Source organism: Culex pipiens, chromosome 2 (assembly GCF_016801865.2).
Source record: "Culex pipiens pallens isolate TS chromosome 2, TS_CPP_V2, whole genome shotgun sequence".
Taxonomy (NCBI): Eukaryota; Metazoa; Arthropoda; class Insecta; order Diptera; family Culicidae; genus Culex; species Culex pipiens.
This window is the reverse complement of record NC_068938.1, coordinates 174201245-174228011: the sequence shown is the minus strand read 5'-3', so window position 1 is coordinate 174228011 and position 26767 is coordinate 174201245. Positions and strand designations below refer to the sequence as shown.

General features: G+C 36.5%; 2 protein-coding genes across 6 annotated transcripts in view; both read right to left on the bottom strand.

The window, feature by feature from the left end:
• Positions 1 to 229: 229 nt before the first annotated feature.
• Positions 230 to 11341, bottom strand: LOC120416998 (mediator of RNA polymerase II transcription subunit 19). The gene is made up of 4 exons (XM_039578940.2): positions 10630 to 11341; positions 9996 to 10144; positions 1330 to 1437; positions 230 to 1273 (listed from the first exon to the last, which is right to left on the bottom strand). The coding sequence occupies exons 1-4, from the start codon at positions 10847 to 10849 to the stop codon at positions 968 to 970; spliced, it is 783 nt and encodes a 260-aa protein (XP_039434874.1). The 5' UTR covers positions 10850 to 11341; the 3' UTR covers positions 230 to 967.
• Positions 11342 to 14119: 2778 nt separating this feature from the next.
• The window catches only part of LOC120416987 (uncharacterized), a 269935-nt gene continuing 257287 nt past the window's right edge, over positions 14120 to 26767 (bottom strand). For 4 of the 5 annotated variants that reach the window (XM_052708575.1, XM_039578911.2, XM_052708576.1 and 1 more), the window contains 5 exons: positions 20286 to 20340; positions 20155 to 20216; positions 17218 to 17503; positions 15991 to 17150; positions 14120 to 15826 (listed from right to left, as the gene is read on the bottom strand). In XM_052708575.1, coding sequence (XP_052564535.1) covers positions 14867 to 15826; positions 15991 to 17150; positions 17218 to 17503; positions 20155 to 20216; positions 20286 to 20340 — 2523 coding nt within the window. In that variant the 3' untranslated portion in view covers positions 14120 to 14866. The remainder of the gene's footprint in view (positions 15827 to 15990; positions 17151 to 17217; positions 17504 to 20154; positions 20217 to 20285; positions 20341 to 26767) is intronic. The other variant, XM_039578912.2, reaches the window with a different exon arrangement.

Sequence of the window (26767 nt, the reverse complement as noted above, 5' to 3'; positions counted from 1 at the left end):
CATTTTGCTTCAAATTTATTGCTAGGAAGAGAAAATAAAATTAAATAATAACTCGGGTTCGATAATCATAAATACACGTTGTTGTTGTTGTTGCTGAAAGAAGATAAATCATGCTTCCATGCTACAATTGCAGTTTCTTTTCCGGAACCTTTCCGTAGTCCACCGCAACTGCAGCGCTGTTCCTGTGCCCTAAATATCGGAGATTTTATTCATTTCTTTATTACGATCGTTCTGTTTTCTGTACAGACAGACAAAAAACACTTGAAAGACGACAACTTTCACTTGCACATGAGTTGGATATCAAAGAAAGACGAACTTAACAAAGGGTTGGTTAACCATAAGTTCACTGTTCTGGCTTACATGGCTAGGGGCACTTAATCCGTTTTAACTTTTGTTTTTTTTTTTAGGAAACTCAATCATAAAAGTTAGAGGGGGTTTCGTCAGATTGGCATCCCGCAACACTTGCATTGGCACTCTTTTGAAAAGTTTGTTTTAAATGTTTTTTCGTGCTGGACTCGTCGGAAATCACTTTCGAGCAAGGATCACTTCGGAAAGAAAAAACAAACTTGGTAATTTATGCCTCAACAACAGAAAAACGAGCTTGTTTTAGTATGTGGGAGGATCTTAAGCTTAGATGTTCTTGTTTTCTTGCCATTATCATACTGTTAAGTTGGTTTATGTTCAGTTTTTCTCTCGGTTCGCTGCTTAAAAAAAAGGGGGGAGGAGAGAGTTCTGTGATTGCTCCGGAAACCAGGAGAAGCCAAGCTTCCGTTTGCCAGAGAACAAAAAATATGCTTGCTTGCTTTTTAAAATTGTATAAATTTTCCTTACTACTATCATTAACGATGTTTGGGGGCTGTGTGTGTGTATTTCTAATGAATTTCGTGTGTGTGTGTGTTTTTGATTAAATCTGCCGCGCTCCAGCTGCTGCTGCTGCTCAAATCAAACAACCAGCGCCGACGGCTCTTTAGAAGACTTGCGTTTGCGGAACCTGCATCGACGACGACGACGACTGGCCGGTCCCGCTGCCCGGATGTTCCGGACTGTGGCGCTGTTTTTTGCGCTTCTTTTCCTTTTTCCGCTTCTTGCGCTCCTTGTCGTCCTCGTGGCGCTTCTGCTTCTTGTGCTTCTTCTCGTGCGTGTCGAGGCCGGCCGCCTCCAGCGAGGACTGCTCGGACGCGGGCGCCACGCCCTCCTTGTATTTGTGTTTCTTGTGTTTGTTCTTATGCTTCCGCGTGGGGGCCGTCTTGAGGTGCTTGTACTGTTCCGGGAGCTGAAGGAAAAGATAGAATTATGGTCATGGATTGAAGAATCATGGGAATCTCTTACCGGCCCAGGATGCAAACGGAATCCGGCCAATTGTACGCTTGTGAGGGGAAGAAGTTCTTTGCCCACGATTGGTGGCTTTTCGATGACGCTTCTGAGGGAGCTGTTATCCTGTTGGAGAAAAGAAGAAATTTTAGTTTTTTTATTTTACGAACTATTCTTGAATATTTAGTTTTTTACTTGATTCAAATACTTAACCCTCTACTGCCCAAATTTTTTTTATAGATTTTTTTTTCATTTTTCCCGTTTTTAGGAGGTCATTTTGAACAACTTTTGTTCTACGAAAAACTTTACTTCTCTTGTTTTATGTTTTTCTTGTTTCATTTTAAGTATTTTAATTTGCATTTATTTTGTTTAGTTTATGTTTGTTTTTAGTAGTATTTGGCCTATTCTACCTCCTCCTATCATTACATCTTTGCCTATCTATTTTTTTCATGTTTTTACAGTCACTTTTTCAATTTTTTGCTTGTTTTTCACATTTTCTGCTATAAATTGGCACCATTAACATTCAAAATGTTCAATTATTCATTTAATTCGCAATTCGCAATTCGCAATTTTCAGTGTAAGAACGGGCCTTGACCGATCTTATGCACCAGGTTCCCGACGAACACGCACTGCCCTTACACCTACATCTCACCCTTGCTCTGAGTCAGTACGAGCAGCACGCTAGAACACGCTTTGAGTGTTCGTGCCAGGCATGCACACCTTCTTTTCCGGTTACGCATTTTAACTCGGCCGGGGGTGGTACATTACGTAGGGTTTGATGTAAGTATAAGCGCCTAACCATTTATAGTGTGCCTATCAACTTTCATAAAGCAAAAACTGTTATATTTTTAGATTGAATTCAAAAACTAATTGTTATTTACTGTGTATTGTTTTCTTCTGAAATCTTCCCTATTGTTGAGTCGTGTTTATCTGTTGCTATTTCTTTTGTCGCGGTGTTTTGTTACAATATTTTGGTCCTAAGCATTTTATAAAAGTTTTTCAAAAGTACAACAGTAATATTTGTGTTAATCCTTTAATCATTCCATAAATTGAGTCAGGGCTCGAACCTCACTTGCTTAAGAAAAAGGTGAAGTTTCAAAACAATGGACAGTGAAAGAAATATACTATGTAAAGAATCAATAGTAAAAGAAAGATAGTAATTTATGAAGAAGATAAAGAAATTAACAATAGTTAATAAATAGAGGTAACAAACATGCTTAGATTGTATTGGGGGCAGTTTACAGGGAAGATGAGAAATTATTGAAATAGATAAATAAAGAAAAGGCACATGATAAACAAAATTGACATTGCTGCCAAATTAAGGGAAAGCAGACAGTTTGTTGCAGCAGCATCAATTGGTAAAATGGAATGGAAAAGCGTTGAGAAATAAGAGAATCAAATAAGTAAAATCGAAATCAAATGGAGGATAGTAAACAGAAGCCGTTTAAGAAAATCAGTGAAACAAAATAAACAGATGACAGATGGTAGCTGGAAATGGAAAGGAGAGAGGAAACCCCGTTTTGCAACGTTCAGGTACATCCACAGCAGTTGACTCAACATACTACGAATCAAAACAATACCGTCTACAATCACAAATTACTTCCCTTTCCCACATTGACGCGCCCCTTTCTTCTAGCCGTCTCGACTCTGACCCTCGATGGTCAAAGGTTTACGATCCGTTTCCACAGGCCACCAGCTAGGTCATCATGAAAACCAAGCCAACGTGGAGGTAAGAAAATAGGACACTTGCAAGGAACCAGAGCTATACTGTCCTGATCAAGAAAGATCTAACAGGACTACGGGCGTAGTCAGTGACGCTCCTTCCAGGATGTTCCTCGCCTGAGCGTCAACTGAAGAGATATCATCAGAATCATTCGCACTTGGCCTGCCAAAATGTTCAATTATTCATTTAAGTCCAAATATTCATTTGCTAACTACTTTGGATTGACAATCTAAACTTTAATCTAAAATCCTCTAAACTTAATGTTCAAAAGTAAACGTTCCTTTAACTGTTGTAGAACTACTTCTATCAAAAACAATAAAAATTTATGAACTGATATATAAATAGGATAGAAATCGCGATTTGAAAAAGAAATGACCATTTACGTAGTTCCTCGATTCGCAACAATGGTCGATACAACCATAATCCGAAAACCGTTAGTACAACAGATCAACGAATTTTGTCCGATATCATTACATTATTGATTGATCGAGACTCTATGGACAATTTGACATAAAAGAATGCCTAGTATTCTACTCTACATCAATCAAAGTTTATTGACAGTATTACTCTAACTTAACAATTGCAACTAACTTTAACATCAAATAGATTTGGAAAGGAAACAGGTTTATTTTAAATGCTAAGGCTAAGCAACAAATCAATTCTAGAGTTTTTTTTGAATAGGTCCTATAAACATATGAAAGACAATAGTTTATTGGACCTTTAAAAAAAACTCTGGAATTGTACTATCCTGAAGTCCCAAACTAAATCCCACATTGTGATAGTGAAAAAGTCACAGAAGCAGCGGTGTCTTGTGCAATTGTGATATTTTCACTATCGGAGAACTACCTGGTTCACGAAGACAGCTTATCGGTCAACGCTTAAGCCCTGGGGCTGCGGCAAAGCGAGTTCTCGTAGCATGAAGTGGTGTCCATAGTGCTTATAAAAAAGAATGTATACCCAAATTTTAACTAATGCACTAGGATCATTGGCACCATTAACATTTAAATTGTAAAAAAATGCGTAGAGGCATAGTCTGGGACATTAGAAAAATTACTGCATAATTCTTTTTACTTCAAATATAGAAATGGTAGTAAACAACACAGCCAAAGTTGACCCATAAAAAAATTACAGTTTAAAAACATTGGCAAAGTCACATAAAACAAGTTAAACTTCCAACCTATAAATTTTCTAAAATTGTTCTTCCCAACGCTTTTTAAAGATCAAAAATTGGTTGAAAAATGGATTTTTGAAGATTTTTTAAATCGAAGCTCGTCTAAAAGCGAGGTTGGGTTGTAGAGGGTTAATAGTGGATTTCCAGAGTTTTTTTTTTAAAAGATCCAATAAACTATTGTCTTTCATATGTTTATAAAACCTAATAAAAATAAACTCTAAATTTTGACAGATTTTCAACACTTTTTTTTTACTAAACTGATTTTTTGATAAAGCTGTATACTGCCCCTGTTCGTATAAATGTCCTATACACATTTTCCTCACTTTATAGTTATTGATGCAGTATGTTTTAAAAGCGTGTGTTCTTTCAGAAAAAAAAAGCAAAAGTATCCAGAACATTGTTCTAGAAATCTGGAGGAAATCCAGTCTCTTCGTGGAAACTTAACACATAGCATTATGCGTGGTACAAACTTTTCTTGCATTTTGACAAGCTTGCTGTTTTTGCATATGGGATATTTATGCGAACATGGGCGTTCGGTTTTGCCGAAAACTGAGTGATTTTGAACGAGCGTGTACAGTTGGTTTGCAACCATTAGTTTTCTAAAAAAAATTAGTTTGGACGAACAAATATTTTTTTGCGAAACATTTTTTTATTGCGGTACTCTGCCGTTCTACGCATAATTGTCCCATGTTCAAAAAAGTGCAACTGAGAAAAACGCGATTGAAATTTTTCGACCGATTTCTGTGTTTCTACGCATAATTGTCCTGTGGGTTCCTATTCTCCCTATGAGTCCCTAATCGCCCCAGTTAGCAGTTTATCATTCTTATTTGTGATTCTCTTGCTATACAACAGGTAAACAAGATATAATGCTTAGTAAAACTAATGATTCCGCGTAAGAAAATACTTGGTCGGACAATTATGCGTAGAAGTTTAACGATGGGACAAACAGACTTGGTGTTTTTTTTAATGAGTTTCCGAACAAAGTACCAGATTTTATGTTTTTCTTAAAGTACACATCAAACTAGACTTAAAAATGTCATAAAGTCAAAATCGTCCAAAACTGCCATGGGACAATTATGCGTAGAACGGCAGTGCTGTACATTGATCATTTACTAAAACTTAAAATATTTTTAAGCAAACTTAAACATGTTAAACATAATTAGGGGCAGGGGGGCAGAATGGTTCACCTAAGTAAAATGCACCAAAACCCATAGAAAAACATGCAAATTTATGAATTCAGTGTAGTAGGCTTATGCTTTGGAATGTTCCCTTCAATGTTGATTGATTGGTTGATGAATTATTTTTACTTAAAACTATTTTTGATGCACTTTAAAAAAATGTGTTTTTTCGACTAACTTTCCAGGGTGCGGGGCAGAATGGGCCACCTTAGAAAACAACCTTTTTTGTCTAATACAACGTTGGAGGGTGATAAGAAATTACTAAAGGGACCTTTCCAACATAATTTCCATGAAGTTTGATCACTTTTATAAAAATAGTCACTTAACAAAACAAATTTTTTTGAAAATAGTGTAAATATGTCGAAATAAAACACTATTTTCACAAATAAGCATCAAAACAATCAACAAATCAACTAATGTTGCATTAAGCGTGATTTGTGAAGCTACCAGGAGTGAAATAATTCATTTAATCCAATTTTCATAACTTTTGATTGTTTTTATAAGGCAGGATAAGGGTGGCCCATTCTGCCCCAAAATGGATTTTTATTTAACTCTTCCACCACCAAGCCTCTAAATGATTTGAAGGTTCCGTTGTTGTTTGGTTACCTTTTTAATAGCTCCTGGTAACATTCTAAACATTGAATAAACTTTTTCAAACAATCTAACTTTTGAGAAAGCTTAAGAACCTCGAAAAATATAGATTTTAGGTGGTTTTGTAGGGAAATTTTACATTTTTTAACAAATACAATGAATTTAAACGTTGTTTTCGGTGTGGTGATGCTATTTGACGTCTTTTATGAGACCCTTGCCTTATAGCAGGGGTGCTCAAAGTTTTTGGAGGCCGGGCCAAATTTGATGCTCAAATGAGCTTGCGGGCCAAATTTACAAAAAAAGGTTATTGAAAAAAAAAATTAAATTACATTATTTTAATTTAAAAGATTTAATTTGTTATTTAAAAAAAATCAATTCAAAATAATAGAAACCACAAAATAACGGTTTTCTATCGGTATCGTTGATTTTATTGTTTCAGGTATTTGAAAAAAAGTTTTTAGCTGAATGTACTTGTGTTAAAAAAAAACAAAGTTTTGTTTTTATATTTCGAAAATGGTGACATTACATGTTGAACAATTCATCTAAAGGCGTAATTTTATCTATAAATTAAGTGTGGCTAATGAAAAATCGTTGAGAGCCAGAATTTCAACATTTCAATGAAAAAAATGTTAGAAAATGTTTTAAGCTTCCGTATAGTTAAACTGCAATCATTATTAAAAAAAAGATTCGACAAAAAAAACATTTTAGCGAAAAAACATTTATTTATTTCATCGAAAATTCACTAAAATTCATTTTTTTTATAAACCCAAACATGCTCAAATGATTCTAAATGCAAAGGAATGCATATTTAATAAATTTCAGCTGATTGCACTTAAATTTCATTTTTTAAAGTTTTTTGAAAATATATTTTTGCTCCTGGTTTTTGAGCCAATTTTTTAATAATGGTGGAGGCTTTGTAAAATATTTGCAACAAACTTGATCCTCCGCTTTCCACATTTTGTCTGCCTGAATCAGTTGGTAGTCAATCAGATTCGTTATCTAACTGTATTGTGTTCGAATCCCGAAGGAAGTGCAATGTATGTTTGAGGGTCAGTTCATAAAAGTGTCATTATGACTTGCAAATTAATAAAGAAAACTTACATTTTAGCAACTATTACAGAATTCTACCTAAGTCAAACTTGAACGTTTTTTAATATTTCTAAAAATGTTTGATGAAAATTTTGACGATATTTACTAGTTTCACTCACATTGAAACGTGTGAAATTGTTTTAATTATAAAATATTTTGAACAAATTATTTGTATCCTAAAGTGGGGATCAAAATATTGGTAAATCATAAGTTTTTTATCAATAAAAAATAAAAAAAGATTAACATATAAAAGTTTAAAATAAACCTTAATTTTGAAAAAGTATAAAATCACTTTACAAGTGGTCAACGGGCCATTTTACATGATCATTCAAAATGGGTCCGCGGGCCACAAAATATAACCTCGCGGGCCACGTTTGGCCCGCGGGCCATACTTTGGTCACCCCTGCCTTATAGTTTCTAAAGCTCATTCTAAAGCCCAAATCCAAGGGTGGCCCATTCTGCCCCCACTGCCCCTATAAACAAAGGGGAATGCATTTTAAATTGTTTTCAGTTGATTACACTGGAAGTTTCGCTGAAATTTGAAATATTCTGAGAAAAAAATTGGGGTCAATATTGCGAGCATTTCAGGGCATGATCGCCTAGGTGTACTGACCCCAAATCCCAAATATGAACTTGATTGGTTGCGACAGGACCTGGCGCATTCACTTTGAAATTTAAATGGGATTTAACCCGTAAAATCGGTGCGTTTTGGTTTTTGCCAGTTTTGAGCCCCTTAACGATTTTTGCATTTTTCAAAAACCTCATGAGCTCATAGTCCGTGTTCCAGGGAACAACTTTGCCGAAAAGTACGAAAAGATTCGTCCACTATTTAAAATGTTACAGAATTCATAACACCACATCAAAATTTTCTTCACTCTCTTCTGGCAGCACAAAAAAAAATAAATAAAAACAAAAAAAAAATAAAAATTTATCTAAAAAAGAAAATTAAAAATGCTGATAATTTAGCTTAATTTAAATATCCTACTGATTAATCAATCGGGCTCACTAGGGTTGATTTTTTTTATGAATGTGATACAGATTATTCAAGTAAAACAATGTAAATGGGCAAGTGTATGACACATTATGCCGTAAAGTTACAACGGTTTGACGTTTCTTTTTTCAGTATTTTGGGCTATAACTCGAAAATTTAAAAGAAAACACCTTACTATTTTGACAGATTCTGAAAACGTTAAAATGTCATAAAAAGCAACATTGGGTTTAGGATTTGACGTTTTGGTTTCTGTTCTATGAGCGAATATGTAGTGTGACGGGGTGTGACGTTACAACGGTGGAGATTTTTTTTAAAATATTTTATTGAAAAGGCTGTGATCCTGCTAAGCAACATAAATTAGACTTTTCATGTGTTTTTTCACGTAAAATTGACTGCTGAATCGAATGCCATTACTAGTTTTTGACAAACAATTAAGCTGTTTTATGAAGCAACTATACATTTCGTGACGTTACAACGCAGACTTCTCCAAAAAGGTTGTTTTGCTTGCGTTGTATCGTCACGGAAATTCTCAATGTTGTATCCTTGTGAAAAATTGCCCAATTTTGATCTACCCAGCTGCATTCGACGGGAAATTAATCCTATGTTCAGCATTGGAAAAATGGTCCCTGACCACCGGAGATATTTCGGGATTCCAGAGGTGGTTTTGAGGTTTGATTTTGCTGATTGAGGTGCTTGAAAATATGATATATCAGAGTTTTGCATCTAATACTTCGTCCAATGTGGAGTTTATAAATTATTGAAACTTTGTAAAAGTAGGATTTAGAAGCCTGAAACTATCAAAAAAAAAAAATCAAATCAAACCATCCACATTGACGACCCCCGGGTCTTTTGTGGTCTCTATTGCAAGTTTCTGCTCGAACTTAGGAGTCCGAAGGCTTGAATTGGGAGAGCACCCAAACCTCTTTCTACTCCAAGGAACCTTCCACCCCAGTGTTTGAACTGACGACCTTTGGATTGCGAGTCCAACCGCCGCCAGCGATTCCACCGGAGTAGGCTTGGTTTGGTGTGTTGTTTGTACTTATGGCATGGAGACGACTCCTACACCTGGAATGACTTAACGGCCTAACAACCAAGGCCGGGACCGACATTTTACTTCCTCATCCGATGGAAGGTTGGAGCAGATGGGAATCGAACCCAGAATCATCCGCTTACAAAGCGGACAGCGTTACCATTCGGCCACGCACTGCTCGCAAGCCTGAAACTATGTAGAATCCAATTATAACATTTATTATATTATTTCCACACATAAGTTTTCGCGAAAAAAAAACTGGATTTCCTCCTGATTTTTAGAACAAAGTACTGGATGTTTTAGGCTTTTCTGAAAGAGCACACGGTTTTGAACCAAACTACATTATTAACTCAAAAGTGATAAAAATGCATTGTTCGTTCCTAATTTACTCTTTGTTTACACTTTGACATCGGCCCACTTACATTGTTTTGCCCAGTTACATTGTTGTAATTCCTACCAAATTGCATAAGAGATCACAGAGACATCGAATGGTTCATGGTCCATATAAAAAATATGTTTGATGTCCCTTCGGCCAAGAATCGCCCAAACGCTATTTAAGCAAAATTTAAATACTTTTTATATGGATCATAGCGATTTGACACTTCAAAAAATAATTAAAAAAAGTTCAAATCCAAAACAGAACCAAACTATCTGAAAAAATAGCATCAATTAAATCCCCAGCAGATGATCCAAGTAGCTGTAATGCTGAACAACAACAGTTTTCGGTTGAACTTGCGTTTACATCATCATTGTGCTGTGCACAAACGGCCAGAAAAGCCTCAAGCGTTGAGCCAGGTCGAATCTCAAGACCGACGAACGAACCAACAAGGAAATAAAAGTAAAAGTAAAGCCTCGTCGTCGCTGGCTCGATTGAACTTTACAGATCTGGATAATTGGAAGCGGATACTTACGAGATGTCCCGGTCCGTCGATGACGCCGGGCAGGTTCGGCAGGAACGACGAGAGCTGTTCCTTCACCTTCTTACCGCTAAATTTACTATACGAGTGCTCGAGGCCGTAGTGGGCCATCAAGTTGGTCGCGCCGGTCAGTTCGCCTTCGCCTACGGGTTGGGGGTTGGATGAAGAAAGAAACATTCGTTGATTAAATAATATTATCGACTAATTTGGACTAATTTTTGGGAAAATTTGGTACTTTTATTCGCAAACTGAAAAAATGCAAGTATGATTAATGATTATGTTGACATAAAACAATAAAAGCATTCAAAATATATAAGATGATTGTAGATCTGTTTTCCTATTTAATTTTTAACTTTAATTCTACGGCAAAAATTTCAAATTCAAATTTCCCATTCAGAAAATTTGCGAAGTTGTTAAAGTCAATCACTTATTTACTTAAACCTTACGAGTTCCTTCCACACTTCTAGCAAGCAACTCGATATCACTCTTTTCAACCTTGTACTGCAAAAATCAGGCAAAATCTTTATCATAAAAGTGTTTCTTTCTTAAAAATGCAAATAAAACATTGCTTTCAACGTAATAAACCTTCCCTTTCTCCCTCTCCCCACCACATTCCTCCCTCGCTTACCTGGTGGTTCCTTCATCAGATAGAACGGCCCACTGTGCACGATCGACGGGTTCTTCCCCAGCTGGATGGTGGTCTTGAGCGTTCCGGACGAGTCCTGGCGGGCCACCACCGGGGACCGCCCCCCTGCACCGCCCGCCCTCGGCGACGATTTGGGCGAGTACTGTTCGACCTTCCGGAACGGTGGATCGGTCATCATGACGTTGCCGTAGTTGTTGAACATTTCGAAAGGCTCTCCGCGGAAGCTGGTGGCACAGTTTCCGACGACAGGTTGCGTTCCCCGTCCGCACTAAACACAGCTGCTGCTGCTAAGGCACCCTCCTCTTCTTCTTTTGGGGGACGACAAAACACACACTCCACCTCCGCCTCCCGCGCTCCACTTGGTGGTGGCCTCCGACCGACAGCGACAGCCAACCAGCAGACGGAAGGTGCGGGGCCAGGTGCGGTGTGGTGGGGGAGAGGGAATCGACCCTCGCCAGCCAGCCACGAAACGAGCTGCTGCTGCGAACTTGCCCCCGTGCGTAATCCAATTAAACGGCCAATCCGGGGCGCGACCTCGACGAACCTCAATGCACACGGGATGCCCCCCACCGAGTGGGACCGATTTCCGACGGAACTGTCACGAATTTTCTGCGGACACTTGGTAAATTTTGCTTTTTTTTCTGCACGACGACGACGAACCGAAACGCGAAACGCGAATGAAAACCTTCTCTGACAGGCGATCAGGGTTGCCGGGGTTGGGTTGGGAGAAAAGTCTGCGCGAGCATGGGGAGAGATCTGCAGTTCATTAATACTTGCATGCAAGTGCATTAAAGATCTGCAAACATTTATTGAATGCAAGTTTTATATTCACGCTGCATAGGGTAGGAGCCCCAGTTATCACCCTGCATAAGTTTACTGAATTTTGACTGTTTTCAAACAAATTTGGGAGCGTTACTGTTAAAGTCACTCACAAAATGAACTTTGAGTGACTTAAGTTCATTTCTGACGTCACAATTTTCTCCTCTATACAACTATGACAAAGAAAGCTTAAATCGGGCCTGCCCAACGTCCGACCCGCGGGCCGGATCCGGCCGGTGAAGCCATTTCATCCGGCCCGCGACGGCTTTTCAAAATATTGTTATGACCGGCCCTTAAGGCTGTTCATGAAAGACTCAATAAATAAATTGAGTGTCAAAACTTAAAAAAATAATCTTGACATAAAATTTTCACATATTATAACAAAACATTTATTTGCTTTTGGCATATAATGTTGATTTTTTTTTAAATTTGTACTAGCTTCAACTTCAATAATTCCAGGGATCTGACGAATAATTCAAATAAATTCAAAGAATGACGAATTAATAACTAGTTAATATATATTTTTCCACGGTGTATTTTTCCGAGAACATTTAGATAAAAAATTCGGCAGGTCTGATATTTGGAACCATGAAAGAAGGTCTTTTCCCAAGCTTTTTCCCCACATTTTGCAGGGTCCGGCGAAATATTTCGTCGGGGGGTCTAGAGCAACTTTTTCTTGAAGATTTTTTTCGATTTTATAGGATTTTTCTTCAGAAAATCTATGAAAATCGATGGGATCATGTTCATATCCATCAAATTTCTTATTAATATGCCACAAAAGACTCTAAATGACAAATCTGACCAATATTTGGCCTCAAATAAAAAGATTCCTAACCAAATTTACCAGATTTCTTGCTTTCTTTGAAATAACCCCAAAATACAAGCTGGAAATCTCAATACGACCGAATAAATATCTTTTCTTTGTACAATTTTTCATGAAAATACAGCAACAGACTGAACGGAAACAAATTCGAGCATAAAACACTTCTAAACATAGACAGTGTTCATCGTTTGGATGAAATCCAGATATTTTGGAGAAAGTCACTTTTTATTTTATGAAATTGGGTATATCTCGGCTTATAATGAACCAAAATTGATACTTTTTTTTACGGAAATTGTTCAGAAAACTGTTCTCTACAATGTGATTGATTCGAAAATGTTTAAAAATGTCATGGTGTTATATGGCAGAGGATTGAAAAAATAATTTTAGGAACCTTTTGGGTAATAAATAGCTTTTAAATGAAATACTCTTAGTTTAGAAGTGTTTTATGCTCGAATTTGTATTCGGGTAGTCTGTTGCTGTATATTCATGAAAATTGTACAAAGAGAAGATATTTATTCGGTCGTATGGATCTGGTACGTTTCGCCGAATGTCGTTTCGCCGACGGTCATTTCGCCGAAACGTCCCATTCGGCGAAACGTCCCATGCGGCGAAACGACATTCGGCGAAATGACCTTCGGCGAAATGACCGTCGGCGAAACGACATTCGGCGAAATGTCCCGCACCCGGTCGTATAGAGGTTTCCAGCTTGGATTTGCGGTTATTTAAAAAAAAGCAAGAAATCTGGTAAATTTGGTTAGGAAACTTTTTATTTGAGGCCAAATATTGGTCAGATATGTCATTTATAGAGTCTCTTGAGGCATATTCATAAGACATTTTATAGATATGAACATGATCCCATCCCATCGGTAAAGAGCCCTTCTTTCATGGTGCCAAATATCAGACTTGCCAAATTTTTTATCTTAAGTTTGTTCTAGGAAATACACCGTGTTTTCTACACTTTCTTAAATTTTGCGCGTTTAAAAATTATTTTGAAATGTTTTGTAAAATATATGAATAAAGGTACACAACAACGTAAAAAATGTATTTTTTGTAAAGAAGATTTGAATTCAAATTTCATTTCAATAAATGTTATCCTGTCTCATTGAGTTGCGTTCGTGAAGTTGAACTGTGCGCGTCGCGGTCATCACGCAAGATTTTCGTTGCCGTTTCCGTCTTCGATGTCCCCCCGATTGTGTGTATTTTTCGATCCGGGCGGTTTCGCGTTTTCGAATGTTATTTGGTTTTATCTTTCCACAGCCGGCTGTCTAAGATTGAATCATTTGTTCTAAATCAACACCATATAACCGGGAATAGTCTCATCCGCATCATTCGACTGTTTGCCTTGAGAATTCATAATCCATCACACTATTAAATTGTAATTGTAAATGTAATTTTATTGAAACGATATCCTGTTAGTTTACACTGTATATCAGGGCAAGGAGGTAATCTGGATCTGAATTAAACTTTAGGAGCGAATAAAATTAGCAATCAGAGTAAAACAAAAAGTTAAGCCTGTTGTCCAGAAGAAATATATCTTAAGAGCAATGTCGTACCGCCCCTTTCAAATTTTTCTCCAGATATCCAAATATTTAGAATCAGATACAATATTTATCATAGAATCTTCTCAATTTAAACAAAAAAACATCAAATTCATTTTCTATAAATGTAGTCAGAGAAAAAGGCAGCGTAAGTTTAGCAAGTTTTTAAAAACTGCTTCTAAAATTTTTGGGCGCATAAAGACTCGCGAGTAAACTTCTTTAATGTTTTATGAGCCCACCACCCTCCGCATAGAACTTTCGGATGCAAAATAAAACACACACCCCAGCGTAATTTGAATCATATTTGTTGCCTTTATTCTCCTAAAAACCTTTATTCAATTATTTTGTCGATTGCGCAGTGAATCATACTCGCAATGCATGTTATTTCCAACGAGGTTATCCTAAGTTTTCCAACCGATTGCTTTCGTTCGTTCGTTTACCGTCAAAAGTCCATAACTTGTTCATACACTATGCGTGGGTTTGTAATTTGAGTTTTCTTACTGCTGTCCATATTTCTAAAAAAAAAAACTCTTTTCTCTTCTACACAATCTGTACAGGAGATTTTCTTACGATCTAGTAATTAGAGGGAGGTTTTGCGGGAAAGGGGAAATTTAAAACAAGGGAAGAATAAGGCAATTAAATTAGCTAAAATAGAAACAGATTAAAATCAATATTACAAAACGATAAAATTGAACAGGAGTTTGCTAGAGTGAGGGAGTTTAGAGCTTATGCTTTAATACAAATAACGTTACGAGTATTGAATGTACATTTTCTTTCCGAGGCTTATGAATCTAAAATTTGACCAAACTCTTGCCAACGTTGAGCTGCTGAGTATTACCAAAAACTGTCCCACGTCCCACGTGGAAGGGGGCAGTTGAAAAGAACGTATATTTACATGGAATAGTTTAGAAAAGTTACATTTTCCTATATTAACATCTAGAGATTACTGCATTTTGTGTTCCAATATCATTAAAGGCGCGTTATGGTGAGTTGTTTTTTTAATTAGGGGGTATTTTTTTGGGAAGGATGAGTCGCGGCGTTACATAAATCGAGGAACAATATAAATAACCCTTCTCCGTCGTTTTCGCTGCTGCGTTGGAGCGCTCCGCCTCCGCCGTCCTCCCCCGACCTTGGGGACGTCCAGGAAGAACGGATCCGACAGGACGTCATCCTCCTTGTACTCGTCGTACCCGCGACGTGGACTACTCGTGGTCACCGGGGACGAATTGCTATTGCTACTACTGCTACTGCTGTTGATGGAGTAGTTGATTGTCCGCCCGTTGTTGTCCCGGATCGAGGTGCTGGTTGTGACTATCACCTTCGGCGCCTGGGGCTGCGGTTGGTAGCTGCTGGCACGTGGCTTGGGCCGGTTGTCGTACACGTGGCCACTTTGACCCCGACTGCTGCTGCTGCTGCCACCGCTACTGTACGAACTCGTTGGACTCTTGTGGTGTTCGTTGTTGATGATAAATCTACTAGTGTTGGCCTTACCTTTAGAGCTATTACTACCTATACTAGTGTGGCCACTTGGCTGTTGGGCCTGCTGCTGCTGGCCGGCGCCAATCTGTTGGCCATCGCCAATCTGACCCTCCCCGGACCGCTTTTTGGTCACTACAATTTCGCTATTAGTGTTAGACTTAACGCTATCTGATAAACTAGGATGCTGCTGCTGCTGGCCGCCGCTCGAAGCCGGTTCACCGCTGGCCGCTTCCGAGCTGTAGTCTTCGTACTCGTACTCGACGGCGTCATCCGCGTAGCCGGCACTCTCCTCGGGTGGGGCGACCGCGGTTGACGGGCTTGGACTGCTGTTGGCGGCGGCCGTTACGGTTGCCGACTGGGAAGGGGCCGGCGATGGATGGATCGAGCTGTGGAAGGGCGGATCGGACCGCTTGAGCTCCTTGTGCTGCGGGAACTGCGACAGGTCCTCGATGTCCGAGTCGAACTGCAGCGAGATGTCCTTCTGTTGGCGAAGCTGTTCAAAGGGCAGGTGCAAGGAGACCTAAAACGAGGCGTAGATCAGTTGTTGAAGGGGACAATCAGACGGGATTTAGGGAGTTTGTAAGCATTACCCTGCGTCCCCACCGAACGACACAATTTAGAACAAACCCATGGAGCCCCCCGGTCGCTTACTCCCCTCTTCATCCCCCATTTGACGCCAGTTACCTGTGGGGGTGGCTGCCTCCGGTATCCTTCGAAACGGTCCTCCTGTTCGAGCGACGAGTCTGGCCGCTGTTGTTGTTGCTGCTGGGAGGGCAGTTTGAAGCCCTGCGCCCTTAGCCTGAACGGTGCCAGCTGGGATGCGCTGGGGGGTTGCGGTGCAGGTCGTTGCTGCTGTTGCTGACTGGTTTGCACTAGGGTTGGTTGGTTGGCCGCCGACAAAAGTGGGATTCTCTTTGGTGCATGAGTTTGCGGCTGCTGCTGTTGTTGTTGTTGTTGGTTGATGGTGTCGTACGGGTTGTAGTGGTTTGCGGGTTGAGGTTTCGCCGTGGTTTGGGTCTTTTGTTGTTGGCGGTTGATCTTCTGCTGGTGAAGCAGAAGCAGTGCCTGGTGGTTCTTGATTTCGGCATCGTGCTGTTGGACCTGCTTCTGCTGCTGCTGGATGGCCTTCTGCTGTTGCTGGACGGCCGCTTCCTGTTGCTTTTTCTGCAGTTCGATGTGCTGCTTGGTGATCATCTGCTGTTGGAGAAGTGCTTGCTGCTGTTGCTGCTTTTGATGCTCGAAGGCAAGCTTCTCCTTTTGGGACGGTAATTGTTGAGCAATTTTCTTCTGCTGATTGTTGGCGTTAGCGTTAGCGTTAATGTTGCCATTGCTGCTAGTCGTGTGCGTCGTGACGGTCACGTGCGAGTTGGTCACAGCCAGTGTTCCACCGTTCTGGAAGTGTTGTTGCTGGAAGGACACTGCCGGCTTGGTGCCCGTCTTGGCCGGGTCGTCCGGCTTCGGTTGACTATTCTGGGTTTGCTGCTGCAGCGTAAACTGCTGCGGCGAAAACGATCCGTCCTCCTCGATGGCGGGCAGGGCCGGCGAGCCCCCAGCCGGACCGTCCTTCTCCTCGTAGTCTTCGTCGTCGTACTCGTATTCGTCTTCCTCTTCCGGCGTTTTCAAAGTGGTAGACGAATAGGAATGCGTTGGCGTGGCCAGCGTGGTCGAGGACACGATCGGACTTCCTTTACTATTGTTAAAGATAAATCTACGTGATGGCGTGGTCGTTGTTGGCTTTTTGGTTGTGGTTGTGCTACTACTGCTGACTGCCGTAGTCATGGTCGTGGACGTCGTCGACGGCGACGGGCTGCTCGCACTGCCGGACACTTCCTCCGAGCTGCTCTCTGCAAAACCAAAAACATAACACCATTAATTTCAATCTAAAACCTCCCCCCCCCAAACTAAACCCACCTTCCGGTGCCGGAATGATCGTGTTGCCGTACAGCTCCAGATTCAGGTAGTAGAACCGCTCCGACTTGGAGCAGTCGACCTCGTCGACGCGTTCGCACACGCGCGTCTCCTGGTCGAACACGGTCCCGTTCAGGCACAGGAACTTGATGTCCATCGGTTCGTCGCCCTGGCCGATCGTGCACACGTGGAACATCTGGCAGGACGCCTCCAGGTCGGCGTAGTAGCCGCCGATCACCTTGCCGGCGCACGTAAAGTTCGTCTCCGGCAGGTTGTCAAAGTCCAGGTACTGGTGAGAGGAAAATTTAAAATATATATATTTTTAGAATTTTATGATTGTGTATGACCCAATCTCACCCCCCCCCCCCCTTCACAGTTAAAAAAATGGTAATATTACATCTGGGAATGAGTACCGTAGCCTGGGGTGACATTGATAAGATTACAATTTATTATTGAATATTTTCTTTAATACTATTAACTATTAATTTTCCCTGAAATTTGTTAAAACTAGTTTTGTTTATAAAATAATCGATTCATATTGCATTTTGAACTGAATTAAAAGCACAAATCATAAGTTTTCACATTTTATATCAAATCTGTTCTACTTAAATGCTTGCAAATTTGTAGATTTTATTTAATTATTTTTCAAAAACACATAATATTTATTATTTTAAACTTATTTTATCTTCTCCTAGTGGAAAATTGCCCAAAGAATCGGAAAATGCATTCCGTTTTCCGATTTGAAATCATGTTCATTGAGAAAATCTTGTCACTTTGAGAATATGAAAATAATGCTATTTATGGAAGTTTTCTTTATTATTGCTAACTAACTTTTTAAACTTTAAAAAAAATATGAAGAATTCTTCTGAGGTACTTTGAACACGTCTCTACCACGGTCAGTATGCTTCCATACCACTCCGTACGTATTTTATTCATACTCTTCATTTTGCAGAAAAAATCTCAATTCGCCATTATTCCAGTGTTTTGGCACTTTTTCTGTCAAAATTTATGCAATATTACATCATAAATGAGGTAATATTACACCTTCAAGTTTTACACCTTAAGAATTTACACAATATTTTACTGTCTATTAGTGAGCTGGCATATAATTGAAAAAAATCACCCAAATTTCAATTTTCTAGTTTTCTCGGAAGATTCGCCAAAAGCCAAGCTGAATGATTTCCTAAGCAAAATAAAAATTACTTTTCATTGCATAACTGATCGTAAAGGTACATTACCCGAATACAAATTCGAGCATTTCATAATTCTTAACCTGGAGATTTTGGAAAAAATCTCTTACCCGATTAAATTTGGTATTTATATGAACTTAAAAACTATACAGTCTTTTTATTATTTATACTATCGAGTTTGCAGACTTTTGTTTCAAGATGAAATTTCAGCTTTTGTTTAATTTTAACAAGAATAAACGCAATTTCGTAAAATTAATACCAATTTTCACCTACATTCTAGATTTATGTTTGGGAACTTTCCCCTTTCGAACGTTTAGGTTCGAGTAGAAATCCTGACATAGAAACCGCCAATACCTAGAAACGCAAATGAATTTTGTCGTTTTTATTTATTTGAATAATTTACAACAATAAAAAAGCATAAACAATCACACTATGCTTTAAAATAAATTTTGAAATCGTTCAAAAGAGCCGCAAATATAATGAGCAAGTGAAAATGAGCGGTTCCCAAAAAAAGCATTTTTGCACACCTCTTATTCTAAAATGCAGTCCTTTTTCGATTTTAACAAATTTTATTGAAAATGACATGACACTTTAAATGTTTTAAAAAAAATCTTTTTATGAATTTTTTTGAAATTTCAATTACCAACTTTTTTGAACATTTAAAAAAATTGATAATTTCTTCTTGATGCACTCTGAACACTTTTCTACCAAAGCTCAGTGTGATTCCTTACTATTATATTCCAACACAATTCGTATGTTTTATTTTGCAAAAAAAAACAACTAGTCAATTATTCTGTTTCTTGACTCCTAAAAAAAATATTCTGGTATTTGGTTTTCTTATTAAGACAGGAAGATGAAAATAATTATAAATAAAATAATACAAAATAATAGCCAATTTGATTTTATATTTTCATTTATATTTGCAATAATAAATGAGAAACAATCCATGTATCATTTCTTTAACAACAAAGAAATTCAGATCCAACCCAGTCATTTTACTAAAAATTGTCTTGTTCTAGCACTAGTTTTTAAAAATTTGGTGGAATTTTGAAAATCATGAATACAAATTTAATTTGATTGTTTCGTTCTCTGAAAAAAAAAAATTAAATTACATTTGTTTTTTGTTTATGATTTTGACATTTGAGTGGTATTTTTAATCATGAGACAAAAATGTCAATAAACTTGATTGAATATAATTCTGCAAAGGAATAGAAAAATTATCTTGAAGTTTGGTTCACTTTTTATGTTTAAAATTCGCAAATAAATGAAAAAAACATCCTAGATAGTTTATTTATTATATATTTGTGGAAACACTGTAAAAACATTAAAATAAACAATGACCTTTTTTAACACGTAAAACTGCAAAAAAATGCATAATTGTCCTGTTTAACTATTCGGACCAAAATACTTCAATTATTATTAATTTCCAAGAATACCAAACAGAATCGACTCTTAGTTTTGTAAAAATCGACAGAAAAAAATTTCAGTGAGAAGCAAACTAATTAAAATAAATCGTTTTGCAAACATACAAATTTTGAATAAAAAAGGAAGCCAGATTGCTTGAAAGAAATAGACTAAATTTTAAATTTGTTATAATTAAAAAGAAATAATCGCATTTTGCTTCTTAATATTTTTACTTAAAAATGTTTCAGGTCTGACATCTGAATATTTTTTTTAAATTTTGATTTCATCACGGTCAATTTAAATTAAATTTATTCTTAGTTTATTATTTTGGCTAAACTCTACTTACGCCAGGTTCCGCGAAGTTTTGACCACAGCACAGCATCATTAGCACAAACGCTATGAACGTGCCTGTAACAAACCAAGGGCATTTTGTAAATTCAAACGATATTGTACAAAGTCCTGAATGGGGCCACTTACCTTGCGAAAATGACTGCAAGATCTTCAGAACCTTCATTCTGGATCTACGCCGCATCTGGAAATCAAAATAGAAGAGAAAAAAAGGTCAGCGTCAGTATCTCGATATCTAAAGGTATGCAAAACAGTTGTCAGTTCCCACGTGTTGAGTTTCATTCCAGTCTAAAACAATGCGTAACTGCCATATCAAATTTCATTAACCTATTCGAATCGCAGCTACTGGTCTGTTTCAAATTTGCTACACCTTTTCACGCAAACCGTAAGGCACCTGCCTCGAGATAAAAAAAAGCTAGTCTGGTCACTAGAATGATGAATGAAAACCACACACTTCCACGTTCTACCTTCCCTCAAAACTTCAAGTAAAGAGGAAACCGGGGGAGAGGACTTTCGATTGGCTTCGCGGTTCAATCATCTCGCTCGGCGGAGATTTTTTCCCATTGATTCATTCATCGAGTGTTCACCTGTTCTGGAAACCACGTGCTTCCCGGTTCCCACCTGCCTCAATGCAGAAAAAAAAAATCGAGAGATTGAAACTGGGCTTCATTCACTGCTTCTGGCGTTCCCAGTCCTATCAATGACCACCAGAAGATGGAGGAGGAAGGAATCAGAATCACATCGAACTCATTGAGTAAAGGCAGTGTGAAGGTGGCAAAAACAAAAGGGACAAGCTAAAAAAGGGAGAAGAAAAGAGAATTGAAAAAAAGCAACAGTTGAAAAGAGACCTCAGCATTTAACATCGAGGTCGGTTTGTAAGTTGATACACATTAATAATCGATTGGATTTTGTGGTTTGCCGTTTTTTTATCTTGTTTTCCTGCGTTTTGCGGATGCTTTCTTCACTGTTTTTTTTTCAGTAAATCAAACTTGGTTGAGAAAAAAAAGTATAAACTATCGACTGGGACATCCTTATTTGCGAGAAGTTCAGGTTGACATGCGGCTAAATGGTGGAAGTTCGGATAATTAAATAATGAAAAATGATTTTTATTTTCTTATTGTTCACATAAAATTTAAGATCTGTCTATTATAGTCAAATTTGAGGGGTTACACTACCATTTATTTTATTAATTCATCATTGTATTACAAGTTCACAAACCTTTATAATTTGTGATTTGTTTATCCAACAAGGTAAACGACATGTCGAATTCCGTCGGAAACCAATTTTCGAAAATGTTCATAAATTATTGATAAGAGAAAAAAATGCTATTGTGGAAATTTTATCAATAAATTTAATTTTTATATTATGTTAAGCCAAGCGTGAGATTTCTTTAAAACCAAATTTACAGTTATTTTATATAAAACGTAAAATTTTGCAGTCAAACGATAATCTGACAGGAATATTACGTGATAAGCTTTCAAATATAAAGTGAAAAGTAACACACATGATTTTATTGTTTTTTTTCTGAACTCTTTTCGAAATACGTGACGAAACGAAAAAAAAAATTTTATTGGTAAAAATAGAACATTTCTAGAGATGAAACACAATAGTTTTTAGGACCTTTAAAAAACTCAAGATTTTAAAACATTTCAAATCTTTATCAATTTATTGATAGAAAATCTAAATGATTATTATAATTTGAATGAAAAAAAAAACATTTATTAAGTTTATTTTTGTAATTGAGCAATTATCTAGAATTCCGCAAATGGACTATTCATTGTTTTTTTTTATGAAAAATTGTCTATCGATTTTTTATGTCCAAGTAAGCCATTTTGCATCATAAGTTTCTTCATAGTAGTCTCCATATAAATTTGGGGGCTTTCTACAGAAAAGTGGCATGAAATCATTCGAAAATCTGTATCTCCAGAGAAGTTTTTTCTGATCGATTTGGTGTCTTCGATTATTTGGTGCAATTGAAATGTAAGCCGTTATTTAAATCAGTTAATTGTTTTTAAGATATCATCGATTGAAAATTGTGCTTCAATTGGGTAGAACTTAAAAAAACTAATGCTTGGTCTTTTTAAATCTTGGAATGGCAACCAAAGTTCTTATCAAAAATGTATAATAAAGCAAATTTTGGAGAATTTTCTCAACTTTTCGAATATGTTTAAAAAAAATGACAATTGTGTTGAAGAATTTTACCTGAAAATGGCTACTACTTAAAACGGCACACTTTATCTAAATTTTACACCTATACTTTTCCATTTATAATTCCATTTTACATCTAAAAATTATTTTTTGATTATTTTTTTTCAAATTTTCCAAAAAAAAACCTGTTTTTCAAATCATAATTTGGCAAATAACAAAACGACCGTCGCACCCAATAGACCCCATGGACATAAGGACAAAGTTTCATACAAATAAAAAAAAACAATAATTATTAAAATTTGGATTTTTTTTGCGATGTCCAGAGAACTGCTCAATGGTGAAAAGAAAGTATTGTAAATCTAAAACTCGTTTGAATAAAATATAAAATTTTCCAAAAGGTTTAAAAAGGAGTGTTAAACAAATGATCATTTTGAACCACTTAACTTCTCTTGTTAGATATTTTTCTTAATTTATTTATGCATTTTTATAAGCCTTTTTTCTTGTTTAGTTGTTTTCCAGCCTTTCTTGATGTTTTGCTTAGTTTTCACCTTTTTTTACCATATTTTCTTATCAGCATTAATGTTGCAATAAATTGCATTAAAAGATAGTTTGAAAAAAAAAACTAAAATTATAAAATTATTAATTAAACAAAACTTTCTACAAATCATCATGAATCCAATACTGTTCAATTTCATCCACGAAAAGTTTCACTAGAAGATGGTCGAAATAATGTAACAAGTGCACTGGCACTCGCTTTTCTACAGAAGCTTGTTCAAAACGAACTCCTACCTTTATTTACAGTCACGATCAAAAAAGTTGGAAACAGATTAAATATGAATTAAGGTCACAAAAAAAAAGAATTTATTGGTATAATGGTTGTATTTATTGAATCATTTATTATGTCAACTTATGAATAAATCAAAACATTATAAAACAGCTGAATCTTCTTAAAGCTATTAATTTGTTATCTTGTACCAACATTCCTCAGCAATAATTTTCCTTAGGTCCACGTACTCTTGGTTGGTTTGCACTTTAGTTTGCCGCAATAGTTTTGCTTGTACCGGGAGTAGCACTGACATCTGGGAGCTGGAACTACATTGGAGGATTCAAGTATGTTTGATAATTTAATCCGTTCAATTGGTACCATACCGTGATCGTAGTATTCAACATCCTGCGCACTGGTGAATGCCGCGATGATTGATATCAGCAAAATAAGCAGCTGAAATTGGGTTTAATATCTGATAATTTCTTCTTGCGTAAACATCATGGAAAATTTTGCACTCACAAATCCCACTTTCACCATTTCGATTTTCAGGCAATCGACGAGTAAACAGCTACTTAATATTTCAACCAAACACAACGGAGACTGTTTTCAAATTAATCGTCTCGGTCTCAGTCTGGCTAGTCTGGCTGATAACGCGCATTACTTCGATTCAGTTAATCGTAGAGGTTTTGCAAGTGGTGTGTGTGGTGGTTCTGAATGCGATTCGGAGTGGCGCGCTTCCGTTGAGTAAAACCAGAATCTCACTGTGGAGGCCGTACGTGACCTTTTGACTTTATAATCAGTTTGGGAGGTTGGGTTGTTCTCATTAGTTTCAATTAATCAGAACATCCATAAAAAATATGTATGAATATCATACATTGTTATTTGTTTAAAACTGATACTTCTTTTGAAAAACTTTAATGACCCTATTATTATGATCCTATAAAGCGTTGCCAATATTTTTCAAAGTTCAAAGTTTCAAAATTGGTTCGAAAAATCAGGAAGCAAATTTTTTTTTTCATAAAATTTAAAAAAAATCAATGGAAATAGAAGTCTAATCAACTCAAAACAATCTAAAACGCCTTTTTCTGCGTTGATAATCATATTTAGCTTATTTGGACTTGTTAAAAAATATTTTGAACTTTTATGAAATTACAATGTTCAGCACCGCAAAAACTTTTTAACTCACAAAAAAAAAATCGTCATTGCTTAGAAATTTTGGAAAATTATGATTGCAAAACAACTGGCATTGACTTTGGTCAGAGTCGAGGGACATAAACTTCAAAAAATATTTGCAATGGCCTAATCAATTTTCAATTATTAGAATTAGTTTTTGATTATGCTTTGTAATACAATTTTTAACCATTTTTAAAAATCTGAAAAAGGGTCGGATTGAGTTACATATATTTTTCTAAAAAAAATACTGCTAAGAACTTCCAAGAGATCTTTTTACTTTGTTTTTATGTGTATAGAAAACAACTGGAGTTTATTAAAAACATTATTTCTTCTATACATGAATTGTTTGATTAACTTATCAACAACAAATCCCTTACGCATTTGACGTTAAATTAATCGTCCTATTTTTGTAACAATAAACAGTCACTGAATTCAGTCTTAAGTTTCAATGAACGGTTTAGTTTTCCGTACATGGATTGCTTTAGCATAGTTGAGGAGGATGACTTACTTGAGTGTGAACCATTTTTAAAATGTTTTAAAAACAAAAATTACCAGCTTATGTAAACATGCTTAATTTTGGTACAATTATGAATATTATATGTTTTTAAATATTTTTTTATCGTCATCAGGGGTGACATTGGGTCTGGGGATGAGATTGGGTCATACAAATTTCAGCAGTTTTGTATGACCCAATCTCACCCCCCAGACCGAATGTCACCCCTGATGACGGTACTAAACATGTTATATTTTAAACAGAAACGTACATGTTTTATGAGAAATGGCTGTTGTTGTTGTTAATTCATTTATTTCTGGCAGCTTTAACCTTCTTGGTCATTCGCTGCCCTATAATGGCTGTAACTTTCAAAAAATCAATACATAATCTGGATGAGTAACAACGTATTGTTTTAATTTTTATCTAAATGTTGAAGGGGGATCAAGTTACCCCTATTACTTTGAAAATTCCGGTTTTAAATATTTTTTTTTTTGCAATTCCGTCGTGAAACTACTTACTTTTCTTGTCATTCTTGAACGACGAAACAGCCTACTTTTCTGTACCAAAAATAACAGAATCGAATAGCAACACTTTTCAAAATAAATGCTGAAAAGTTCTACATTTTAGCACTGAAATGGGTGCTGAAAAGTTGAACTTTTCTGATCAAATAGCCAAACATAGTTGATTGTTTAAACTTTCAACTCATGAGCAATTCTCTACCAAAACCGGAAATGGATTTTATTTGTATTTTTTGATTTGGCTCAAACTTTGTGGGGGCCTTCTCTATGATCAAAGAAGCCATTTTGCATCATTAGTTTGTCCATATAAATTTCCATACAAATTTGGCAGCTGTTCATACAAAAATGGTACGTAAATATTCGAAAATCTGTAACTTTTGAAGAAATTTTTTGATCAATTTGGTGTCTTCGGCAAAGTTGTAGGTATTGTTAAGGACTATTTAGAAAAAAATAGGTACACGGAAAAAAAATTTCCCGATTTTTTTATTAACTTTTTTTTCACAAAAACTCAAATTCCCAAAATACATATTTTTTTATTTTCGAGATTTTTTGATATGTTTTAGGGGACAAAAATCCGCAACTTTTGAGCTATAGAGAAACATGGTCAAAAAATCCAAACAGCCCACCATTTTCTAATGACGATATCTCAGCAATTAATGGTTCAATTTTTAATGTTAATACATGAAACATTCGTGAAATTTTCCGATCTTTTCGAAAAAAATATTTTGAAAAAAATTAAATCAAGACTAACATTTTAAAAGGGCCAAACATTGAATATTATGCCCATTTAAAATGCTAGTATTGATTTAAAAATTTTCAAAATATTTTTTTCGAAAAGATCGAAAAATTTCACGAATGTTTCATGTATTAACATTGAAAATCGGACCATTAGTTGCTGAGATATTGACATTAGAAAATTGAGGGTTGTTTGGGTGAGAATTACAAAATTTCAATTTTCTTGTTTCTTTTTCTTTAAGCCGCTGTATCTCATTAACCAGTGGTCCAATCTTCGATGTCTCTTAGACAATTTTATAGCAAATTTTCTGAACTGTTAAAAAAAAATATTTTCAGAAATGGTCACTCATGGTCACTATTTTTAAAAATCGAAAAACTGCAAATATTTCGCTGAAATCAAACTTTCGGTGGCTATATCTTGAAAACGGGGCCCTTTATCAAAAAATCTGTAAAGTAATTTTCGATTGCAAATTCAATTTTGCATAAAAAAATGAGGTCAAAAAGTTTTCATGTATGAAATTTCGATTTTTTCCAAAAATCACTAGTTTTTCAAAAAATCATAACTCGGCGGCAGATTTTTTGACCATGTTTCTCTATAGCTCAAAAGTTGCGGATTTTTGTCCCCTAAAACATATCAAAAAATCTCGGAAATCAAAAAATACGTATTTTGGGAATTTGAGTTTTTGTGAAAAAAAAGTTAATAAAAAAATCGGGAAATTTTTTTTCCGTGTACCTATTTTTTTTCTAAATAGTCCTTAACAATACCTACTACTTTGCC